The 22,706-nt window shown below is 50.9% G+C and overlaps 1 protein-coding gene across 3 annotated transcripts in view; it reads left to right on the top strand.

Moving 5' to 3' along the window:
- Positions 1-4,599: 4,599 nt before the first annotated feature.
- The window catches only part of CNTLN (centlein), a 32,722-nt gene continuing 14,615 nt past the window's right edge, over positions 4,600-22,706 (top strand). For 2 of the 3 annotated variants that reach the window (XM_032968975.2, XM_032968973.2), the window contains exons 1-15: positions 4,600-4,703; positions 10,198-10,286; positions 11,322-11,410; positions 11,926-12,010; positions 12,559-12,693; positions 12,841-13,020; positions 14,268-14,401; positions 15,799-15,961; positions 16,553-16,717; positions 17,226-17,405; positions 17,888-18,016; positions 18,450-18,571; positions 19,980-20,102; positions 20,771-20,871; positions 21,638-21,720. In XM_032968975.2, coding sequence (XP_032824866.2) covers positions 10,200-10,286; positions 11,322-11,410; positions 11,926-12,010; positions 12,559-12,693; positions 12,841-13,020; positions 14,268-14,401; positions 15,799-15,961; positions 16,553-16,717; positions 17,226-17,405; positions 17,888-18,016; positions 18,450-18,571; positions 19,980-20,102; positions 20,771-20,871; positions 21,638-21,720 — 1,776 coding nt within the window. In that variant the 5' untranslated portion in view covers positions 4,600-4,703; positions 10,198-10,199. The remainder of the gene's footprint in view (positions 4,704-10,197; positions 10,287-11,321; positions 11,411-11,925; positions 12,011-12,558; positions 12,694-12,840; positions 13,021-14,267; positions 14,402-15,798; positions 15,962-16,552; positions 16,718-17,225; positions 17,406-17,887; positions 18,017-18,449; positions 18,572-19,979; positions 20,103-20,770; positions 20,872-21,637; positions 21,721-22,706) is intronic. The other variant, XM_076073051.1, reaches the window with a different exon arrangement.

The raw sequence follows: 22,706 nt of genomic DNA, 5'->3' as shown, positions 1-22,706 counted from the left end.
GCTGGGGCTGCCCCCACGACCTAAGCTGCCCCCATGTGACCAGCAGCCTGGTGCCACCCACAGCGCGGGTTGCCCCTGCGACTGCCCGCCTGGCCACCATCTGTGACCGGTAGCCAGACCGCCTTGGCGATCTGGGACATCTTTCGATTTAAAGCTTTCGTGACTGCAATGATTCATCTTCTTTGGTTCTTTCGGTAAAGTCACGTAGAATGAGAATAAAATAATAAATATTATTGTGTTATTTTATTTTATCAATTTATTATTTTATTCTCATTCTACGTGACTTTACCGAAAGAACCAAAGAAGATCTGGGACATGTCGCGCGACCTGCTGGCCACCGGGCACCCCTCGCGGCTGCCAGTAGAGCACCCTCCCAAGCTGCCATCTGGGCTAACCCTCGCATCCTGTAACAATGCTGCTCGGATCCGGTGACACAACGGTCATCGTCGGATGTTCGCGAAAAAATGAAAGAGCTCTTCTTTACAGGCTTTCGACATTGTGGCGATGTCTCAGGTGTAATGGAGAATGTCCAGCCCTCGAAATATATCCGGGGATGATGCTATGCCACGAAGGGACCTCCAGAGAATGTGGTGTCCAGGTTGAGACGGACTCAAATTATGGACAGCAAACTAAAATGGAGTTGAGATCCCAGGTTTTATCAGTCAAGATTACGTTCAGATAGTGATGACGTCAGCTGGGGTCTATGACTAAGCGAAGTGTCTGTCTCCAGAACTCTTAGTTGAAGTTGGTGTGCAAAGTTGATGATCTTAAAAAAACCTGCAAGTCAGAAACCCACAGTTGCAAATGTAGGATGCATGAAGGGACTAGGAGAGAAATGTAAAAAAAATAGATGGAGTGGAGAAAAAAAGAAAGAACAGAAAAAAACGCTTCTGCCTGAATCTAATAAAATATTTAACCACCTGTGCTACCAAGCATGGGATGCTCTTTCACTACTATGGGTGCTCTTCCATTGAACACTGTACCTCGCTGAAATTGTTGAATATCGTGCATGAACAAGGAGCATCATCAGTTGCAGCAGGGGAATGAAGAGCAAACACACGATTAACATTTTTACCGAACATCAGCTGCCACCTTGTGTCCAGAATCTGTATGAGAGAGAAATGCAATGGTTTATACTGGTAGGAACCTCCTGGTTCCACCAGCCCACAGGGGATTATTGTGTCCATCCGTCGTGCATCCAAAAATGGGAGGGGTGGGGCTGGGTGGAGAGGGGAGGGTGGGGAGGGGCTGGGTGGGGAGGGAGGGGCTGGGTGGGGAGGGTGGGGAGGATGGAGCTGGGTGGGGAGGGTGGGGCTAGGTGGGGAGGGTGAGGAGGATGGAGCTGAGTGGGGAGGGTGGGGAGGATGGGGCTGGGTGGGGAGGGTGGGAGGGGTGGCGCTCGGTGGGGGGTGGGAGGGGTGGGGCTGGGTGGGGAGGGTGGGGAGGATGGGGCTGGGTGGGGAGGGTGGGGAGGATGGGGCTGGGTGGGGAGGATGGGACTGGGTGAGGAGGGTGGGGCTGGGTGGGGGGTGGGAGGGGTGGGACTGGGTGGGGGGTGGGAGGGGTGGGACTGGGTGGGGAGGGGCTGGTCACCCCGTGGTGCCCTTATAAAACTCAACGTTTAACATACTCACGCCAGCTTGTGCCCGCCCTCACAGTCGGGAATATTTGCGGAATACACCACGTGGTGCCGCCGTTGACCCTGGCCATTGACCAAGCAACCCAACGTTCCTACCAGCTCCCTCCGCAGGAATGTGTTCAGCAGCAGCAATATACAGTACGAGCCTTTTGCCTGTCCAAGGACGGGTGTATTGGAGTAAATCTGAAACTTACAAGCAAAAAGCAGACCGCGACGTGATATTGATATTGCATCAATTCGTGTGCAATTCGTAAGGGCGTGGTCACACAGACTTATTTAATTTTAAGGTTAAATCCCTTGTTCATCATGGCGTCCTTTTTACTTTGATGTCTCAATAGCGTTACGGAGATCTGCCTTTGCAGTGAGGGTTGTAAGTTGACGCCGAGGAGGGGGGAGGAGGCACCTCGTCCCCCATGTGCAGTGACGTCAGCTGCAAATTATTATGAATGGGGGGGGGGTGTCTATTTGGAGGACGTCACCTTATACTGATTATTAATGGATGCTATTCGATGTGGAGTGACGTCACCTGTTCATGATCATTAATGAGGGGGGCTGGTCGACGTGGAGTGACGTCACGAGCGTTGCACACAGACATTATTGGCTCATTATAGTAGGTAATAATAATGGAGGGGTGGGGGGGGTCCATTTGGAGGACGTCACCTGCTCATGATTATTAATGAGGGGGGCTGTTCGATGTGGAGTGACGTCACTTGCGCATGATTACACTATGTAACACAATTTCTGTTCCTGGGTGCTGTGTTATTTTTTTTTAAATTGTTTATGCCTCAAAAGTATAGAAAATGGCTATTATTATTATTCCCCACAAACTTTGGTTTTGTAACCAGGACTTTACGTGAAGGAATGACACAAATGCACACCACGTTTTCTCATTGAAAATGTCCAAATATCACTGTCCTGGTCACAAAAACAAAGTTTGTGGGGAATAATATAAATTTTCCGTACTTTTGAGGCATAAGCAATTCGGTAATAACACTTACTAACCAGGAACAAAAACAGTGTTATTAGTGAGGGGGGGGGGGGGGGAGTACTCCATATTGAGTGACGTCACCCGCTCATGATTATTAATTAGGGGTGGGGTGTCCATTTGGATGACGTCACCTGCTCATGAATATTAATGACGGGGGCTGGTCGATGTGGAGTGATGTCACGAGCGTTAAGGACAGACATTCCTGGGTGATTATAGTATTAGATGTACAAGATGTATTACTTGAATTGGCATCTCAGCATCCGATGGCTTCAGGGTCTGCTTTGGCATCGAGGCAATCGTGGAACTCCACATTTCTATGGCAAAATTGTTACAAGATTCAAAATTGCTCATGAAATACCTCTTGTTGTTATAAAAAGTCAGTGCGTGGGAGTGAGATTGTAAATTAACTGCTGGAACACGTTAACAGTATAATTCTGCCATTGGAAACCTCATTTGCCAGTAACAAAATATGATAATTGTTTTTTTACCCTTTTATCTGGCAACAAAACTGACAGCTTTTTTTTCTCTCTTTCTTCAGCGGTGTCTTGCAGGCCATGTTTAGCGCAGGACAGAAGCATTGCGCTAAAGTGTTCCGCAAACCACATAGACTGCCGGACCTGCATTGTAATCATTACATTGGTGGCTCACGATGTAACTGCTCGAGTTTGAAGGCGCTCCTCGCGAATGTGTTCACCGCTGGGCTCTAAGAAAAGCTGTCTCGGGTGTGGACCAATCAATTTCAAGGACAGTGCCACATACATTATCATAGTTGTTTTTTCTTTGCGTTCCGACCGCAGGTATTGTGGTCAATGTAAACATGACTCCTTGTAAAAAAAGGTGTCAGTTTTGTTGCCAGATAAAAGGGTAAAAAAACAATTATCAGTAAAATTCTGTTTTATTTCTCCACAAATGCAAGTATTATTGTTTTTGTACACAAACCATCGTCCGCACGGCCTTGGCGGAGTGAATCATCAAACTCAGCCGCAATGATATTCTTTGGGTCTTTCGGTAAAGTCACGAAGATATGTTCGAATTAATGAAAATAAAATAAACAAACGAAAAACAACTTATTTGGTTCTCTCGGTAAAGTCATGTAGAATGAGAATAAAATAATAAAATAACACAATAAAATTCTCACGACGTTTCGGCCACAACGCAAGCAGCCGTCTTCAGGTGAAAGGTACAGAACTGTCGGGACGACAGAGCTTGCGTTGTGGCCGAAACGTCGTGAGAATTTTATTGTGTTATTTTATTATTTTATTCTAATTCTACGTGACTTTACCGAAAGAACCAAAGAAGATGAATCCTTGCAGTCACGAAAGCTTCAAATCGAAGCTTTCGTGACATCAGGGATGTATATACTTAGTTCTTTCGGTAGAGTCACGTAGAAGGGAAATAATAAAAATAAAACAATAAAATTCTCACGACGTTTCGATTGCAGCACAAGCAATCATCATCAGGTGTGAAAACCACTTTTTTCAAATTTTCTTGGTGTGGTTTTCACACCTGATGATAATTGCTTGTGTTGCAATCGAAACGTCGTGAGAATTTAATTGTTTTATTTGTATTATTTCCCTTCTACGTGACTTTACCGAAAGAACCAAGAATAAAAAAAACTACTTATTTTTTATTAATTTGAACCTATCTACGTGACTTTACCGAAAGACCCAAAGAATATTAATTCCTACAGTCACGAAAGCTTTTAAATACAGATTCAGCCGCATTGGTGCAACGCAAAGTGTGTATCGATACCACTTTACGACGTGTCGTGATTTTACTTCTGGTTATTTCTTTACGATATGTCGTGAAGCGCGAATCGCTTCTCGTGACTTCTTTACGACTTCTCGTGATGCCCTTCTCTTTACTCCTTCACGACGTGTCGTGAAACGTGTATCGCTTCGCGTTTTTTTACAGCTTCACGACGTGTCGTAAAAGCGAGTCACGCCCCTCGGGTTTTACTCCTTTCACGAGACGTCGTCGCGCCTGTCGCCCCACGTGACCGCCCTTTACGGCTTGCCGTGAAGGAGGTCTCCGTTCAAACGGCCGCGGGCTCTCTCAATCGGCGGCCCTCGCGCGGTGAGCGGCTCTGGGGGAGACTTCTGGGGGAGACTTCTTCTGGGGGAGACTTCTTCTGGGGGAGACTTCTTCTGGGGGAGACTTCTTCTGGGGGAGACTTCTTCTGGGGGAGACTTCTTCTGGGGGAGACTTCTTCTGGGGGAGACTTCTTCTGGGGGAGACTTCTTCTGGGGGAGACTTCTTCTGGGGGAGACTTCTTCTGGGGGAGACTTCTTCTGGGGGAGACTTCTTCTGGGGGAGACTTCTTCTGGGGGAGACTTCTTCTGGGGGAGACTTCTTCTGGGGGAGACTTCTTCTGGGGGAGACTTCTTCTGGGGGAGACTTCTTCTGGGGGAGACTTTTTCTGGGGGAGACTTTTTCTGGGGGAGACTTTTTCTGGGGGAGACTTCTGGGGGAACTCTTCGACGCCGCGCGGAGATTTAAAGTGGCGAGCAACCAAATCGCTCGCGCGCCTGACCATTAGCCCTGTGTACGCCGCCAGCGTGTGGACATTTTATGCGGATTTATTTTTAATTCCCTTTGAGTAAGGGAGGCGGTTCGGTGCGGGGGGGGGGGGGTGGTCCGCCGTTGTTATGGCGACGGTCGCGGGCGGCGTGCCCGGCGCGATTCACCGCGGGCGCCGATAAATGATGCGGGACAGGTGACAGCTCAGCACGGGACAGGTGACAGCTCAGCACGGGACAGGTGACAGCTCAGCACGGGACAGGTGACAGCTCAGCACGGGGCAGGTGACAGCTCAGCACGGGACAGGTGACCGCTCAGCACGGTGCAGGTGACAGCTCAGCACGGGACAGGTGACAGCTCAGCACGGGGCAGGTGACAGCTCAGCACGGGACAGGTGACCGCTCAGCACGGTGCAGGTGACAGCTCAGCACGGGACAGGTGACCGCTCAGCACGGGACAGGTGACAGCTCAGCACGGGACAGGAGACAGCTCAGCACGGGACAGGTGACAGCTCAGCACGGGACAGGTGACAGCTCAGCACGGGACAGGTGACAGCTCAGCACGGTGCAGGTGACAGCTCAGCACGGGACAGGAGACAGCTCAGCACGGGACAGGTGACAGCTCAGCACGGGACAGGTGACAGCTCAGCACGGGACAGGTGACAGCTCAGCACGGTGCAGGTGACAGCTCAGCACGGGGCAGGAGACAGCTCAGCACGGGACAGGTGACAGCTCAGCACGGGACAGGTGACAGCTCAGCACGGGACAGGTGACAGCTCAGCACGGGACAGGCGACAGCTCAGCACGGGACAGGTGACAGCTCAGCACGGGACAGGTGACAGCTCAGCACGGTGCAGGTGACAGCTCAGCACGGGACAGGTGACCGCTCAGCACGGGACAGGCGACAGCTCAGCACGGGACAGGTGACAGCTCAGCACGGGACAGGTGACAGCTCAGCACGGGACAGGAGACAGCTCAGCACGGGACAGGTGACAGCTCAGCACGGGACAGGTGACAGCTCAGCACGGGACAGGTGACAGCTCAGCACGGGACAGGTGACAGCTCAGCACGGGACAGGTGACAGCTCAGCACGGGACAGGAGACAGCTCAGCACGGGACAGGTGACAGCTCAGCACGGGACAGGTGACAGCTCAGCACGGGACAGGTGACAGCTCAGCACGGGACAGGCGACAGCTCAGCACGGGACAGGTGACAGCTCAGCACGGGACAGGTGACAGCACGGGACAGGAGACAGCTCAGCACGGGACAGGTGACAGCTCAGCACGGGACAGGTGACAGCTCAGCACGGGACAGGTGACAGCACGGGACAGGAGACAGCTCAGCACGGGACAGGAGACAGCTCAGCACGGGACAGGCGACAGCTCAGCACGGGACAGGTGACAGCTCAGCACGGGGCAGGTGACAGCTCAGCACGGGGCAGGTGACCGCTCAGCACGGTGCAGGTGACAGCTCAGCACGGGACAGGTGACCGCTCAGCACGGGACAGGTGACAGCTCAGCACGGGACAGGTGACAGCTCAGCACGGGACAGGTGACAGCTCAGCACGGGACAGGTGACAGCTCAGCACGGTGCAGGTGACAGCTCAGCACGGGACAGGTGACCGCTCAGCACGGGACAGGCGACAGCTCAGCACGGGACAGGTGACAGCTCAGCACGGGACAGGTGACAGCTCAGCACGGGACAGGTGACAGCTCAGCACGGGACAGGAGACAGCTCAGCACGGGACAGGTGACTGCTCAGCACGGGACAGGTGACAGCTCAGCACGGGACAGGTGACAGCTCAGCACGGGACAGGTGACAGCTCAGCACGGGACAGGTGACAGCTCAGCACGGGACAGGAGACAGCTCAGCACGGGACAGGTGACAGCTCAGCACGGGACAGGTGACAGCTCAGCACGGGACAGGTGACAGCTCAGCACGGGACAGGCGACAGCTCAGCACGGGACAGGTGACAGCTCAGCACGGGACAGGTGACAGCACGGGACAGGAGACAGCTCAGCACGGGACAGGTGACAGCTCAGCACGGGACAGGTGACAGCTCAGCACGGGACAGGTGACAGCACGGGACAGGAGACAGCTCAGCACGGGACAGGAGACAGCTCAGCACGGGACAGGCGACAGCTCAGCACGGGACAGGAGACAGCTCAGCACGGGACAGGTGACAGCTCAGCACGGGACAGGTGACAGCTCAGCACGGGACAGGCGACAGCTCAGCACGGGACAGGTGACAGCTCAGCACGGGACAGGTGACAGCTCAGCACGGGACAGGTGACAGCTCAGCACGGGACAGGAGACAGCTCAGCACGGGGCAGGTGACAGCTCAGCACGGGACAGGTGACAGCTCAGCACGGGACAGGAGACAGCTCAGCACGGGACAGGTGACAGCTCAGCACGGGACAGGTGACAGCTCAGCACGGGACAGGCGACAGCTCAGCACGGGACAGGTGACAGCTCAGCACGGGACAGGTGACAGTTCAGCACGGGACAGGTGACAGCTCAGCACGGGACAGGTGACAGCTCAGCACGGGACAGGCGACAGCTCAGCACGGGACAGGAGACAGCTCAGCACGGGACAGGAGACAGCTCAGCACGGGACAGGTGACAGCTCAGCACGGGACAGGTGACAGCTCAGCACGGGACAGGTGACAGCTCAGCACGGGACAGGCGACAGCTCAGCACGGGACAGGAGACAGCTCAGCACGGGACAGGCGACAGCTCAGCACGGGACAGGAGACAGCTCAGCACGGGACAGGTGACAGCTCAGCACGGGACAGGAGACAGCTCAGCACGGGACAGGTGACAGCTCAGCACGGGACAGGAGACAGCTCAGCACGGGACAGGTGACAGCTCAGCACGGGACAGGCGACAGCTCAGCACGGGACAGGAGACAGCTCAGCACGGGACAGGTGACAGCTCAGCACGGGACAGGTGACAGCTCAGCACGGGACAGGTGACAGCTCAGCACGGGACAGGTGACAGCACAGCACGGGACAGGTGACAGCTCAGCACGGGACAGGTGACAGCTCAGCACGGGACAGGTGACAGCTCAGCACGGGACAGGAGACAGCTCAGCACGGGACAGGATACAGCACAGCACGGGACAGGTGACAGCTCAGCACGGGACAGGAGACAGCTCAGCACGGGACAGGTGACAGCTCAGCACGGGACAGGTGACCGCTCAGCACGGGACAGGTGACAGCTCAGCACGGGACGGGAGACAGCACAGCAAGAGACAGGTGACAGCTCAGCACGGGACAGGAGACAGCTCAGCACGGGACAGGTGACAGCTCAGCACGGGACAGGTGACAGCTCAGCACGGGACAGGTGACAGCTCAGCACGGGGCCGCTCTGTTCCGCTGCTGGACGTGGCGGTCATTTGACCATACTTCACCGCGCTGGTCAGTCCGTCTTGGTGACTGTTCGCCGTGACTCGCCAATCCCAGCTCGCCACAATGTCAATACAGACAAAGATCCCCCGTGTAGCAGAAACGTCGTACTCAGATTGTAAATCTTGTCGCTTAGCTCTCCAACACACCGGTGTTGCTGTAGTAGTGACGAATTGGCACGTTCTGTTTACGTGACAACCCTTACTAGTTGGCTGTGTCGGGTGGTGGCGGGTTTTAACGACACATTTATATAGTTACTTGATCTACCCCAAAAAAAACCTCTCATGTAACAGACTGCTGGGGAAAGTGCTGTTAGCGAGTAGCACCTATGAAGGCCGGAACGGCACACGAGCACACAGACACACGAACATACATACACCATTGTTACAATGTACATTACTGATTGCATTCACAATACTCACCAGCATTGTTCTTACGACTTCCCCGCTACTCCGCGCTGTGCGGTGCTGTTTGGTGAAGGTGGGAACCAAAGCGGTACAGTTCGACCTATATTTACGCGATCTAACCCAACAAAAAGCTGTATTGTGGATGATATTGGTGGCGAAAGCCTCCTCCGTATTTCATGGTACGACGATTGGTTTGACTCGCACCCGTTCTCCACGTGATCGTCACCTACCCAGGCGCTTTCCAGGCTTAGTCCCTGCTGAGATTCCGAGACGTGGAGAGATCGTCCGCAATCCGCGGTGATTTGGTCAAAAGCATCACGAGTGCACTGACTGGACATCGTTTTTTTTTAAAGAGCTTCATAGCTCATCGGATTCCTCCTGCAGTATAAATACAGATTGTGAATCCGTCAGTCCACTTCACCATGGCGATAGTTCCAGGATGAAAGTCGGTTGCTTCGATTAATTAATCTTAGTGTTATTTACGATTGTGTTTAATCATCGATTAGCATTTATTCGTTTTGCTAATTTTCTACTGCCCATGTATTTATTCTACCAGACCGGAGTTCGCTTTCCCATCGGAATGGTTGTGGGTAAAGTCGGGTGACCATGATTAATATCATTATATTATAGACCGTATATATTATATGCGAGCCGATTTTTCGTATCACTTTTTGGGATTACTGCAGTTACTTGGAAACCAGAAAGAGAAGAGCAGCGGACGATGTTGCAGGCGTGCTGTGAATGCTAGCGCGCAGTAATGAAGTCACACAATGTAAATGTGCGACTCATTGATGTGCCGGGTCATCATTTCTGCATTTGCCTGTTCGGAGATAATGACTCTCTATTGTACCCTGTCCATCTCGTATATTGTATCCATTTTTTTTTCACTTCTACACAACAATGTGCAACCATGGTCATGTTAACATGACCCACCTTCAGATACCTGATGAGAGTGGATTACACAGTGTCTACATTCAGCTGGTAGTATCCTTTATTTAACCAGGAGATGAAATGCAGGCCTGATGAGACACGTGATGAATTGCCTCTTGCATTGGCGAAATGTCTTACATCACGTAATTTAGAACACGAGCATATTTTTACGTATAAAACACAACAAATCTACACTGTTTTTATAATAACTTAACGCAGAGTATAACGGCGCTAAGTAAAGAAGGTGAATTGTAACGTCAAAAGATATGTTTGACTGACAATGTCACGTTTTGCCCACACCTTGCAGCCATGGCTTCCAAGAAACCGAGCCAGGCTGGTGTACATCAGCTGGAGGAGGAAGTGAAGCAGCTGTCGGAGGAGCTGGTACAATGTCAGGTGAGACGGATGGGTGCTGCTCGTGACTCACGCATAGTTCACACCATCATTGTCATCAGTATTTTTCACACTTTTGCATTATTTTATTTTCAATTTTAAAACCCTTTTTTCTTTTTTACCAAGGCCCACTGAGCTATATTGAAGCTCTTTTTTTCAGAAGCGACTTGGCCACAACTCAACGAAGTGGCTTATCACGTAGACATTTATTGCAACCAAACGCTCTTCACGCATGTTTCTAAATGTGGAGGGAAAAACCGGAGGACCCCAGGGGAAAAATCCTCGCGACCACGGGGAGGACATGCAAACTCCAAATACATGTACACGCATCGTTTGGGTCAGGATCGAACCCACGACCTGTATTACAGGCGAGATAGCACCTCCCCTCCGTGGCGCCAAGATAACCGCACACTACTAACTTACTCTGCTTTATGGTTAACTTGGAATTTACCCCAACTCAACGTTCCTGTAGTGTGCCTATAACCACAACTTGCTAAGCTGTAATGAAGCAAAAAACAACATTGTTTTAAATTTACTACAAATCCTCAGAGGGACTGCATTAGCAGTAGCATAGCTACCCTCAACTGGAGCTGGGGCCAATTACAGTATAGTTGTAATTGTTAATTTACCGTAATTTGTAATCGCAGTATAATTTCTATTGTATCTAACAATGTTGCTCTAATTGTAATGTATTATCCCCAGATCTTAGCACTTTGTTATAAAGGAATATGTACAATATGCATTATAAAATAGTTAGATGGACCATTCAGAAGTTAACCTGACCAAACCTCTGCCCAGCTACAGTGTTTCATTGTTTTACTTTGTTGCATACTTGATATTGCAATGATGAATTTTGGCTTACACAAACCGAAAGCTCTTTTACAGCATAAACAATCTCAGGTAAGTACGTATTTATGTTGAATTTGTTTCGCACCGTACGTAGCCAACCGTGCTAATAGGAGGTGCTATACTGCATGAATTGTGATTTTGACCGGAATGATGTAAGCATGCCTACTGATGGAGTGATAATGTTTGCAGGCAGACAAGGAGTTTGTGTGGTCCCTGTGGAAGCGCCTCCAGGTGGCCAATCCAGATGTCTCTCAAGCCATCAGCCTGGTGCTGGAAAGGTGCTCCTCCTCTTTGCGTATATCTTATCGTATAATTGCAATCTCTGGAGCGTTGAACTGCCACATCTCAAGGTGGTGTGCAGGAGTGGGGGAGGGAGTGAGTGTGGAAAGAAAAAGGAAAGGATTGAGAGAAGGCAGGGGAGGTGTGTGACACATGGCAATGCATATAACATCTTGGGAGACGCTCATTTAAATGCTGTATGCAGTAATTCTATATGGGCTTGTGTTGTATTTCATCGGTTTGTATGCTAACTCAATTGAGAAAACCGAAAATTAATCGTAAGAATTGTATCCAAACATAATACTAATTAATGTTGGAAAATGGAATTAAACACCTTTTACGTGGTATTAAAATAAGCATTTTTTTTTTATTTTGGAAACCATTGACATTTTCAGGATATTCATCGTGAGTTGATTGTAATTGTCATGAAAATAAAATAAGGTACATCCACAAAATTTATTTAAAAAAACTGATAGTACATTATAGTGAACTTACATCGCATTGTGGGATGCAGGGAGAAGCAGAAGGCCGAGCACAAGGACAGGAAGGTGCTGGAGATACTGCAGGTCAAAGACAACAAAATATTCGAACTTGAGCAGGTGAGGTCCTTGGACTTTCATGGTCACGTCACTTTCTGCGGTTGCCAATGGGCAACGCACATCATCTACACGTTACCCTGTCCACTTGGATGGCACTGTTCGATTCGGCCAATTATCTTTCAGGGGTTAATGCATTGAGTACCGCTGTCTAAAAAGTGGTTGTCCTATGCTGCACGAGTGCGAGGCGTCGGAATGTGGAATTTTTACTACTACCACAATACTACTAAAACACCTTTAGCTTCTTTCGCACCATACGTAGCCAACCGTGCCAATCATAATACACTCCCACAGATATTATTCTGTAAAAAGACAACAGTAGTTGCTTTTTGTATAGGCTAGTCCCTGCCATAGGTATGTGTAATTCCCACCACTGTCTCAGGACCCCAGATGTTGTTTGTGTTGGGAAACAATAACATTGTTTTTATTTACTTTGTCATTGGGCTGTCAACTAGTTGAACGAAGGCTGCCGACATTTTTGTGACAACACAACCGACCAATAGATGAATTGATTGCCCAACTGAGTGACCTGGCATGCCGGTGTGTTTCAGCGCGTTGGAGGGCAGCAGCAGGAGGTGAGCAACGTTGTGCAGATGAAGCAGGCGACGGACGAGCAGAACGCTGCCCTGCAGCAGCAGTTGTCGGGCCTGCAGGCGCAGCATGCTGAGCAATGCGCAGAGCTGCAGGTGAGCGGACTCCTCACCTCACCTCTCGCCATCACGCCAACCTCCACGCTCACCCTCGACTCAGCTGCGCTGCCTGCCCCCCAATTCGTGTGTAATGAGCCCAACCGACGCGCGTGCGGCGCGCGAATCGCGCGTTTGGGTCTGCAGAAGCTGCAGGCCGTGCACGAGCAGAGCGAGCGTCTGACGGAGCGGCTGCTGCAAGGACACGACGGTGAGAGGCAGGAGCTGCAGCAGCGCTGCACGCAGCTGGCGGTGGAGGTGGAGACCCTGCGCGGCCACGCGGAGCAAAGCAGGCAGCAGCAGGAGGCGGCCGAGCAGAACGTGAATGTGAGGAGGCCGCCGGGGACGCCGTTTACATTCGCTCCTTCCATAACCACAGCTGATGTCAGTCGTAAACACGTTTAACTGTTCATCGTACAAGTAGAGCCCTTTTGATATCCACTGCTGGGTGAGGGCCTCTCCCACGCCATGTGGGTCATGGGGGTTATTTTATCGTACTTCACGTTCGGTGAAGGCGGGGAGCTCAGATGTAGAAGCATAGTACAGTACAATGATGGATGTTACTACGCTGTCCTCTGCTGACACCGTAGGCCTGCAGCAATCTTGAACAGCTGTTTTAGGCGTGGTGGTTGCCCATCTAACACTCTACAGGCTCAATGCTGCTCAGCTTCCGAGATCTGACGAGATCTGGCTTATTGCAAGTAATTTGGTCATAGGCATAAATTGATTCTTTGATAAATATCCATTCTTACTCTCACGATGGAGCCATCAAGTTCTGTGTAAGAACCAATTACAGTAAAAGCCCGATTTAACGCAGGCATCGGGGGACATGAATAACACTCGGGTTATTGGCTACTCACGTTATAATGGAAGATGCACCCTGGAAGGTTGCTGAACCCGAAGAGATATCTTTATGTAAGATACATCGTTGCAAAAATGACACACACTGTGTATTTGCCAATAGGGACGTTACTCAAACTTACATGTAAAATCCCTCTGGCTATGCTGCCCTCTGCAGGCGTATAATACAATGAGGCTGTGATTATTATGATTATTCCACTGTGATTGCTGCTCATGTAATTTCAAACATTCAGCAAGTCAGAGTTTTGTTTTTTCTGGAAAGCCGGACATGGGATGTTCTGTCAATCACCTGTCAGGTTTTGTGTTGTGTGTGGAGGGAACGCGAGTGCTTCATAGCACCCTCTTTCCAAAGCGCGTGTGTGTTCGTACACTATTTGTCACATTGCCACAGGTGCCGCTTCGATGATGCCCACCCAACTAACATGGAAAATGCGACCTTCTGCGGGGCATTTTCCCATTATAACGCGAGTAGCCAATAATGCGGGTGTTAATCATGTCCCTCGATGCCCGCGTTATGTTGGGCTTTTACTATGATTGGTTCTTCCGCAGAATTAAACATGAAGTTAATTTGAATATTTTTTTAGGGGGGGCATGCATTGAATCCGCAGTAGATCCAATTCCGCGGTGTAATGGGGGACGCGTCATTATTATAATTATTGGGCTTTTACTGTATTTGCAATTCACCTCTTACCTCGTCGTGCTCGTGCGCTCAGAGATTGGAACAGGAGTTGAGGGAGTTGCGGCAGCAGGCGGAGGAGCGGACCAATCGCTGCAACGAGCTCCGGGCCCAGGTGACGCTACACCAGGCTCAGCTGTCACGCAGCAACGCCGAGCTCGCCAAAACGAGGTGACTCAAAAGGGAGACGCAAACCTGAAACCATTAATTTTTATTTTACCAGGTGTAAGGCCCACTGAACTGTACAGCCCTTTTGTTCAGAAGCGACCTGGCCACAAATGATGTATAGTAGCCAAATAAACGCGTGATGTTGATTCTAAATGTGGAGGGAAAACCCAGAGGACCCGGAGAAAAGTCCACGCAAACTCCAAATATACAGCAGAGGTCGGGATCGAACCCACGACCTCCTGTATACCAGGCGAGGTAGTTAACATCTCTCCACTGTGGCCGATACCCACACAACACGAAGACGGTGTTGTTTTGTACATCTAGCCTGTGTGCATCCCTGGCCGTCTGACACGTGTCTCAAGTTTTCTCCACGAGATAAGTTAATTCCCAGCGTCAAAGCTTGACTTTTAGTAGCGTAATCAGAAGTGCCCTCGAGCGTCATTTCTGAGGCATGCTTGTCATAGCTGTATTGCATTACTACAGTGTTATCACTACAGTACCAATAGTCGAATGGCATTTTATTTACTAATTACTCAATTGCAAATACATATAGCAATGATTGCTTGGCAGGACCCTCGTGAAAAGAGTCCTGAGACTCACTGAGCCTCATCTGGATAAGCAAGTGGCGTAATAATATATCAGGGGCACCACACTCCACCTGACTTATTTATACGCCATTACTGCATCCTCCAACTATGACCACATCAACCGAAATGCATCCAGACTCCTCTGATCTCAGAAGCTACGTTTGAAACTGGGTAATGCTTGTTGCAGCAGAGGGCAATTCAGCAGTATACATTGTTGTAACGTACTATGCTGTTACGCGTATGCTACCCACCTTCAGCAAACCCACACTGACCAGTGTGGGGTGAATAATAATCATATAGCCTCCACGATTTTCAGGCGTGGCTTGATAAAATATCTGAAAATGTACATTACATCCTGGCTTGCACCTCACCTAGGTTAACCCAGCCTTTGACATGTACCTGGTGTTTGTATATCAATCAGTGGGGAGACGGTGCTTATGCTGGCCTTAACCCTTTCGGAACTGGGAAAAAAACGAAAATAAAATAACTTTATCGGTCCCTAGGTTCCCACAAAGCCATGCGTGAGGGAGTGTGCCACAGTTTGGCGCCAGCTATCATAGAGCGCGGTCTTGTCGCTACAGTCCTCTGCGGTCAGTACATTGTCTTTAAAAACAACGGCGCTGCTACGCCTCTCTAAATAAAATTAACGCTGAGCCGCTTGCGCGTGCCAAAATTCAGCGGTGAACGGGACCCACCACACCCTGCAACTTGCTGACGTCACGGAACAGTGAAGGATTAATAGGTGCTCACTAACAGCATTTGTCCCAGCAGCTATTGAGGCTGACCGAGCGATGCTCCTGTTTCCATCCGCAGGGAGCAGCTGCAAGAGCTGCAGATCGACCAGGGCCTGCAAGCGGAGCACGCCGCGCAACAGTCGCAGCTGGTGGAGCAGCTGCAGGAGCTCACCCGCGACATGCAGCGGGTGCTGCGCCAGCAGGAGGAGACGCACAGGGCTGAGAGCGCCTCCCTGCAGCAGGTGCGCAGGGGCGCGTGCCACGACACGCATGGATGGCGATGATGTTGATGATGATGATACTTTGTGGCTGAGGCATTCTGTCCCCCATAGATTTGTGGCCAAGTTAGCTGCGTCCTGTGTGCTGCGTAAATTATCTGAGCGGCATGCCGCTCACTGTTTTTAATCGGTGTATATGTTATCCGCTGTGACGCGGATCAGAAATATGGACATTGAGGCAGAATATGGAACAAGAGCTGAAATATTCGAAAATAAACCTTGAGAGATGCCTACTTGGAATCACATTTAGAGACAGAAAGGGGACCACATGGATTAGAGAAGATATGCAGATTAAATATGTCACTTTGACTGCTCGTGGGCTTGGGCCAGACTCATCGCTAGAAGAGATAACGGCAAGTAGTCGAGACTTAAAAACTGGTGGGAATGAGCACCAGATGACGTCCACCGCGGAGATGGAGTGATAAAATCGGTTCATGTATAGATGCTAGGTTGATTATTATTTCGCAGAACTGTAAGAGAGGATGAGAGCGAGGGGAGGCCTTCATCCGGAAGTGAATTGTCATCGTTGATGATGATACGAATTGCTGTCTGTAGATGCACGATGAGCTGCATCTGCGCTACGAGGCGTTGAAGGCCAGTGTGGCGCAACTGAGGCATGGCCCCTGCACCCCGAGCTCACAACCGCAGCAACGAGACCAGATGCAGGACGGAGGCAGCAGCGGCAGCAGCAGGCAAACCAACATCACTGGGACACAGCAGGTAACTCACATGCAGGAGTTTGAGGTTTCTAACCAATACAAGTCAGACGTAACCCAAAAACAAACTCCGTTTGTACAATAGGTGGGCACCCATGGCTTTGCTGCTCTTAAAGCTGAAAATGTGATCCGTGCCAGCCTCAATAAGTGCTTGCTAACAGTCCTTGGCCCAACAGGTTTTAAAGAAGGCTGCACGGGGGATATGTGTCTTTGTGTGTGAGATATGGATGTTTTGCGGTAGTGTAGTGGTTAGCACACCCAGCAACCCAAATTCGATTCCCTCTCACAACCAATAATAGTGGGGAATATTTGAACCGGTCCTGAGCCTCCCCTAGGTCAGCTCAGACTTACATGAAACTTCCGCATTGGGAAACCAAAGTTGGCCAGGCGTGGCGTTGGCCACCCACTCCCTCGTATGCCACGTCAGCTTTCACAGGCGCTCGCTAAACAGCAATTGCCCCAACAGTCTGTTAAAAAGGCTTTACGGGGAATCTTTGCCCTGGTGTTGGCAGCAGGGTGAGTCAAGTGGCACCCGCGAGCTGGACATGTTGCTCGCCGACAAGGAGGCCCTGCAGGAGAGGCTGCATGACGTCACCACGAGGCTGGCTCAGCTGTCAAACCCGGCCACGGCTCCGGTGCACGGGAGATACAGAAGCCCTTGCCGCCAGAGCATCGCCTCCACCAGCGCTCAGGTGCTGGCCACACAGCAGCAGCAAAGCTCGTCCTGTTTGTTCCCATTTACATGAAGATGCCACGCACAATACTACGAGCTGTGATTTTACTTTGCTTTCCAAAGTGGGTTTGGTCCAGGATGAAGCTGTTGTTTTGGTCGGCTTGTGTTAATATAAAACTGCCGGCTCACCCTCAAAATTTCTTCCAACCTCCACCTGGACCAAGCACTGTCATTTCAATTCTCGGGCGTACACTGACCCCCCACCCCCCGTTGGCGTTGCTTGGCCAGATCTCGCAGCGCACCAGTGCGTCATATTGTGAATACATTAAAAAGGTGAGGCAGTCGTATTCCAGTGACGTCACTTGAAGATGCTGTGGTGGCCCTCCTCTGAGTGGCGCAACATTGAAAATTTTCCCCGCGTTATCACATTGTCTTGTACGTGAGCTTTGCGTGCGTCTGTGGGACATGGGCGGCGAGGGCAAGTGTCTTGTCGTTCCACAGGGCAGGGACGCCGCTCCACGCGCCCGCTCGCTTTCGCCAACTCGCTCGTCGCGCCTCTCCGACTCTCAAGCGCAGCTTTTCCTGCTGCAGGACAGGGTGCGTGGCCTGGAGAACCTGCTGCAGGTGCAGGTATGTGTGCATGTATGTTGAACTTCTTTCGCACCGTACATTAACAAACCGAGCCAATCGGAGGTGCGAGGAAAGGACAACAAACTAAACACAAACCCGAATTCGATTCTCACTCACGGCCAACATCAGTGACGATTATCGGCATCGGTCCTGGGCCTCCCCTCGGTTGACTAAGCCTCAAATGGTTACCTAGTGCGGTGTGTAAACATCGCCACTGGGGAGACAAAGACGGCCTGGCTTGGTGCTGGCCACCCACCCCCTCGTGAGCCGCGCCGGCCTTCATAGGTACTCGCTAACAGCACTTGCCACAACAGTCTGTTAGAGCTATACGGGGGACCTTAGTCTTTGTTTGCCTTTGCCCATAATAATATCATCTGCGATGGCGATGATAACATTGCCGCCGCGCCCCGCGTCGTCGCCCGATGTCGCGCAGGCGCAGGAGAGCGAGGAGCTGCGCCGGGCGCACGACCGGCGCTGCGAGCGTCTCGATGCGCTGCAGGACAAACTCCGCGTCGCCGCCGAGCAGCTGCAGCAGACCGAGGAGCAGCACGGACGGTCAGTGACGGCGGCCTCCCCGTCGTGAGGCCAGCGCCGCGACTGCAACAATAACGGCAGTCTAAATCTGTATGGAGTCTAACTCTATATAGAGTCTAAATCTATTTAGTCTAAAGCTACGTCATGGGGCCTCCTTTGCCAGTACCAAAATATGATAATAGGTTTTTTTTCCCCTTTTATCTGGCAATAAAACAGGTGTTAAGATGTTAAAACACCAAACTTAAACCTTTTACAAGGAATCATGTCTACATTAACCACAATGCTTGTGGTCAGAATGCAAACAAAAACATACTCTGATAATATATAATGCATTGTCCTTGAAACTGATTGGTCCACACCAGAGAGCTTTCTTTTGAGCCTCGTCCCCTGCACCTCCGATTAGCACGGTTGGCTATGTACGGTGCGAAAGAAGTTGACCATACATACTTGCATGAATGCAATTGCATCTCAATAGAATTCGTGCAGTGTACGTGCCTTGGTTCATTCACTTTTTATTTCGTTCAAGTTAAAAGCATTAGGATAAGTATGATTGTGTGAATTATGCTCATTTGCACAAATCACTTAATTAGGCAAAACCAAATTGGAATATATTCCCCTATTGGCAGACTATACCTATTTGCATAGCAGGCACTGGGTACACCTTGTGTTGCATAGGGACAACTGCCACTGGGCGTCCTCTTGGTAAGGTGCTTCATGTAAGGTGCTTTGAGATACTGAGGCATTTAAGCATCCTCTAAATGCAAATCTCCATTATTATACTTTCCTGCTTTTTTATCCAAATTGTAGTCCACTCATGATAGCAGCATCACATAAGAAGACAAATAAATCTCTATTTTGAAGTCAACAAGCAGTAAACCATCAAGGTGATATCACCTTAATAGGTCCCTTCATCACGTGAGTATTTTTTGTAATATGAATTACAAAGCGTTGTTTGTCAATCAAGCTGGAATACACCAACTTAAGTGAATACCCGATGGTTTGTTTTGTTCAATCAATCAATCGGCAATGAGGTTGTGACCATTAACTCGCTGCACTTGACAACATGGTTTCATTGTATTAACCCCCTGAACCACTTCGTGAAGTGAGGGAACCCCAGGCCTGCGACTCCAATTCATAGGCCCCATGGCCACATGAGTTCCTACCACTTCACAATAGCCCCCCAAACAATATCCGTCACTGCAAGGTTCTTAGCCCTATGAAGCGGGTACTGGAGGGGCATCGCATTCACCTGCCGACACAACGTGTCTAGTTGTGTGTCAAGGTGCGGCCCACAAAAAGCACTTTGAAGTCCTATTCAGCCTTCAGGAAGGGGACGGTCCGCCATCCCCGGTGTGAACGGCTCGCGCTGCGCCGAGGCTGCTGCTTTGATCGCCGGGGGGTCACAGGCAGCGGCGCTTTTGTTCTGCAGGGGCGGCCGAAAGGGCAGGCCACAGAGAGCGGCGCCGCACGAGCTGCGTCAGGAGGACAGCGACGGCGTGTGGAACGAGCTGGCCTTCGTCCAGCGGGAGAACCACGAGCTGCAGGCCGACAAGTGAGATGGCGGTCGAATGCCGTTGGGGGGATGTAACGATTCGCCCTCCACAACCCGATGAGTTGTCACAGTTATGGGTTCACGACTTGATATGTGTGTTTATGTTTTACATTGCGCAGCGATGACATGTACCTGCAGGCTTTTTATGAACCAATAATGTACGAACTATATGAAGCAGAAATTATTTATTCTCACGTGCATGATTTTTTACTTGCGTATGTATCCGATTACAAGAATGGCTCAATCAATTAATCGTTACATTTGTGCTATTGCGTGTGTGTATGTTCATGTCACGTGGTGACTGGTAGGTCTGTGTGATGCATGTGCCATGTGTGCAGGTGCTGGTGGGTGTGTGTATGCGTGAGTGATGCATGTTGCCGTATATGACCAGTGCAGGGTATGTTTGGTCCATGCGTTGTATGTTTGTGTGGGTCCCAGTTGGTTTGTGGACTGCTGGGTGTATGCAGTACTTGTGTTGTGAGTGCATATCCTTGTGGGTATGTGCGGTGCTTGTTCTGTCTGTGTGGGCCTTAGTGGGCGTGTGTGCTGCTAGGTATGTTTGTTGCATGCGGTGTGTCTGTGGGCCCATGACGGTGCTGCTGGCTGTGTGGTGCATGTGCCACGTGTGATGGTGCTCTGCCTCTCTCTCGTGGCCGTGGTTGCTACAGGCTGCGTCTCCAGGAGGAGCTGGATCGCCTTCGCGTGCAGGCGGCCGCGGACCGCGCCACGCTGGCTCAGCTCTCCCACTGCCTGCATCATGAGCGCGACGGTATGGAGTCTTGTGTTCTTTGACAATCGGGGCGCCACGGTGGCTAGGAGATGTTAACTATCTCGCCTGGTATACAGGAGGTCGTGGGTTCGATCCCAACCCTGACGCCTGCTGCTGTATATTTGGAGTCTGCGGTGTCTCTCTCCCCGTGATCGCGTGGATTTTTCTCCGGGTCCTCCGGTTTTCCCCTCCACATTTAGAATCAACATCACGGCGTTTTAGAGTGTTTGGCTGCTATACGTATCCACACGATAAGCCACTTCGCTGAGGCTATCATTTGTGATAGCCAGGTCGCGTCTGAAAAATAGCTATATAGCTCAGTGGGCTTTACCTGGTAAAATATATTTTTTAATAGTTTTTAGTTTACTTTAATGGTGTTCAAGATGCAATATTGACCGCACACCGCTCTTTGCTTATCCGAGGCACGGGTTGGTGAAGGGGATGGGGGGAGGGGAGTGTAGTTCGGGACCGTTTCAGGTAATGCTCTCGCCACTGATGTTAGCCACATCCATAAATCGAACTCAGGTCACCGTGTCACACTGCAGTGTGCTAAGCACTGTCAATTAGGTTATTTGAATTGGCTGCAACAGTCATGTTGTTGACAGAATCATCGGCCAGATTGAAAGGCATTTCCAGTGAGTGGGGGTGATGCTAATGGTGGCGAGCATCGGTCGGCGATTATCCGTGGTGAAGACTGGAGAGCGACTGTCGCCGTCTTCAAACCGTCGTCTTTGCTGCCGTTTATCGTCTGCTGCTGTTGCTGCAGAGCTGCTGTGGAGACTGGAGCACCGCGGTGTGGGGAGCAGCTCTTTGCAGCCGGAGCAGATGCGAGACTCGCAGCAGATGCAGGTGGGGGCACCCCCCCCCCCCCCGCCTCTTGCCTTTGCCAGCCACCACGAACACTCAAGACACAGCCACCAGCAGTGACTGCCAGGGGGTTCATATGTCGGGGCAAGACTGAAGCTTGTGGGGGTCAGGGGAGGGAGTGGTCAGGGTTGAGGGGGGAGGGAGGGAGGTAGGGAGGGAGGGAAGGAGGGAGATAGGGAGGGAGGTAGGGAGGGAGGGAGGTAGGGAGGGAGGGAAGGAGGGAGATAGGGAGGGAGGTAGGGAGGGAGGAAGGTAAGGAAGGAGGGAGGGAGGTAGGGAGGGAGGGATGTAGGGAGGGAGGGAGGTAAGGAAGGAGGGAGGGAGGGAGATAGGGAGGGAGGGAGGTAGGGAGGGAGGGAGGGAGGTAGGGAGGGAGGGAGGGAGGTAGGGAGGGAGGGAGGGAGGTAAGGAAGGAGGGAGGGAGGGAGGTAGGTAGGGAGGGAGGGGGGTCCAAGCTCTCCAGGTCCCTTGACAAATAAATTCCAATAAAGCGGAGCTCTCCTGTCAGCTCGGATCGTTTCCACGATGGTGTAATCGCTCCACAGCAGGTGGCAACTGGCTAGCCCCATAGCAGCAGTCCTGCTCACAATCACTCGCACCTATTTACCAGGGGCTACTACTCAGAAGTTTAGTTACAATTGTGAGCCGCCGCCTTGGCAAAAGTGTACCTAATCTCATGAAAAACGTGACGAAATATTACAGTTTTTAATAATTATAATGAGCCGGTAATTGCAAAGGTTTTATTTTTCATGAGTGAGGCCTCGCCCTACTGGCCCGAATGACCAGCTGCCACTGATCACATACAATCACACAAACACTCACCGTATGCTGGGGACATGGGTGTTTGCTCTAGTGCATTCTGACTGTTATGTCTTGAGGCAAATATGTTTGCTTTTTTCACTTCCTTAAGTCTGCTGCGTGATTCGTAATGTGGGGAACGACCCCACGTAGTGACGCCAATATTATCC

This window comes from Petromyzon marinus, chromosome 40 (genome assembly GCF_048934315.1).
Source record: "Petromyzon marinus isolate PM22_M1 ecotype Great Lakes invasive population chromosome 40, UKy_Petmar_22M1.pri1.0, whole genome shotgun sequence".
Classification (NCBI taxonomy): Eukaryota; Metazoa; Chordata; class Hyperoartia; order Petromyzontiformes; family Petromyzontidae; genus Petromyzon; species Petromyzon marinus.
Note: the sequence above shows the minus strand (reverse complement) of the source record. Positions and strands in the feature narration are given on the sequence as shown.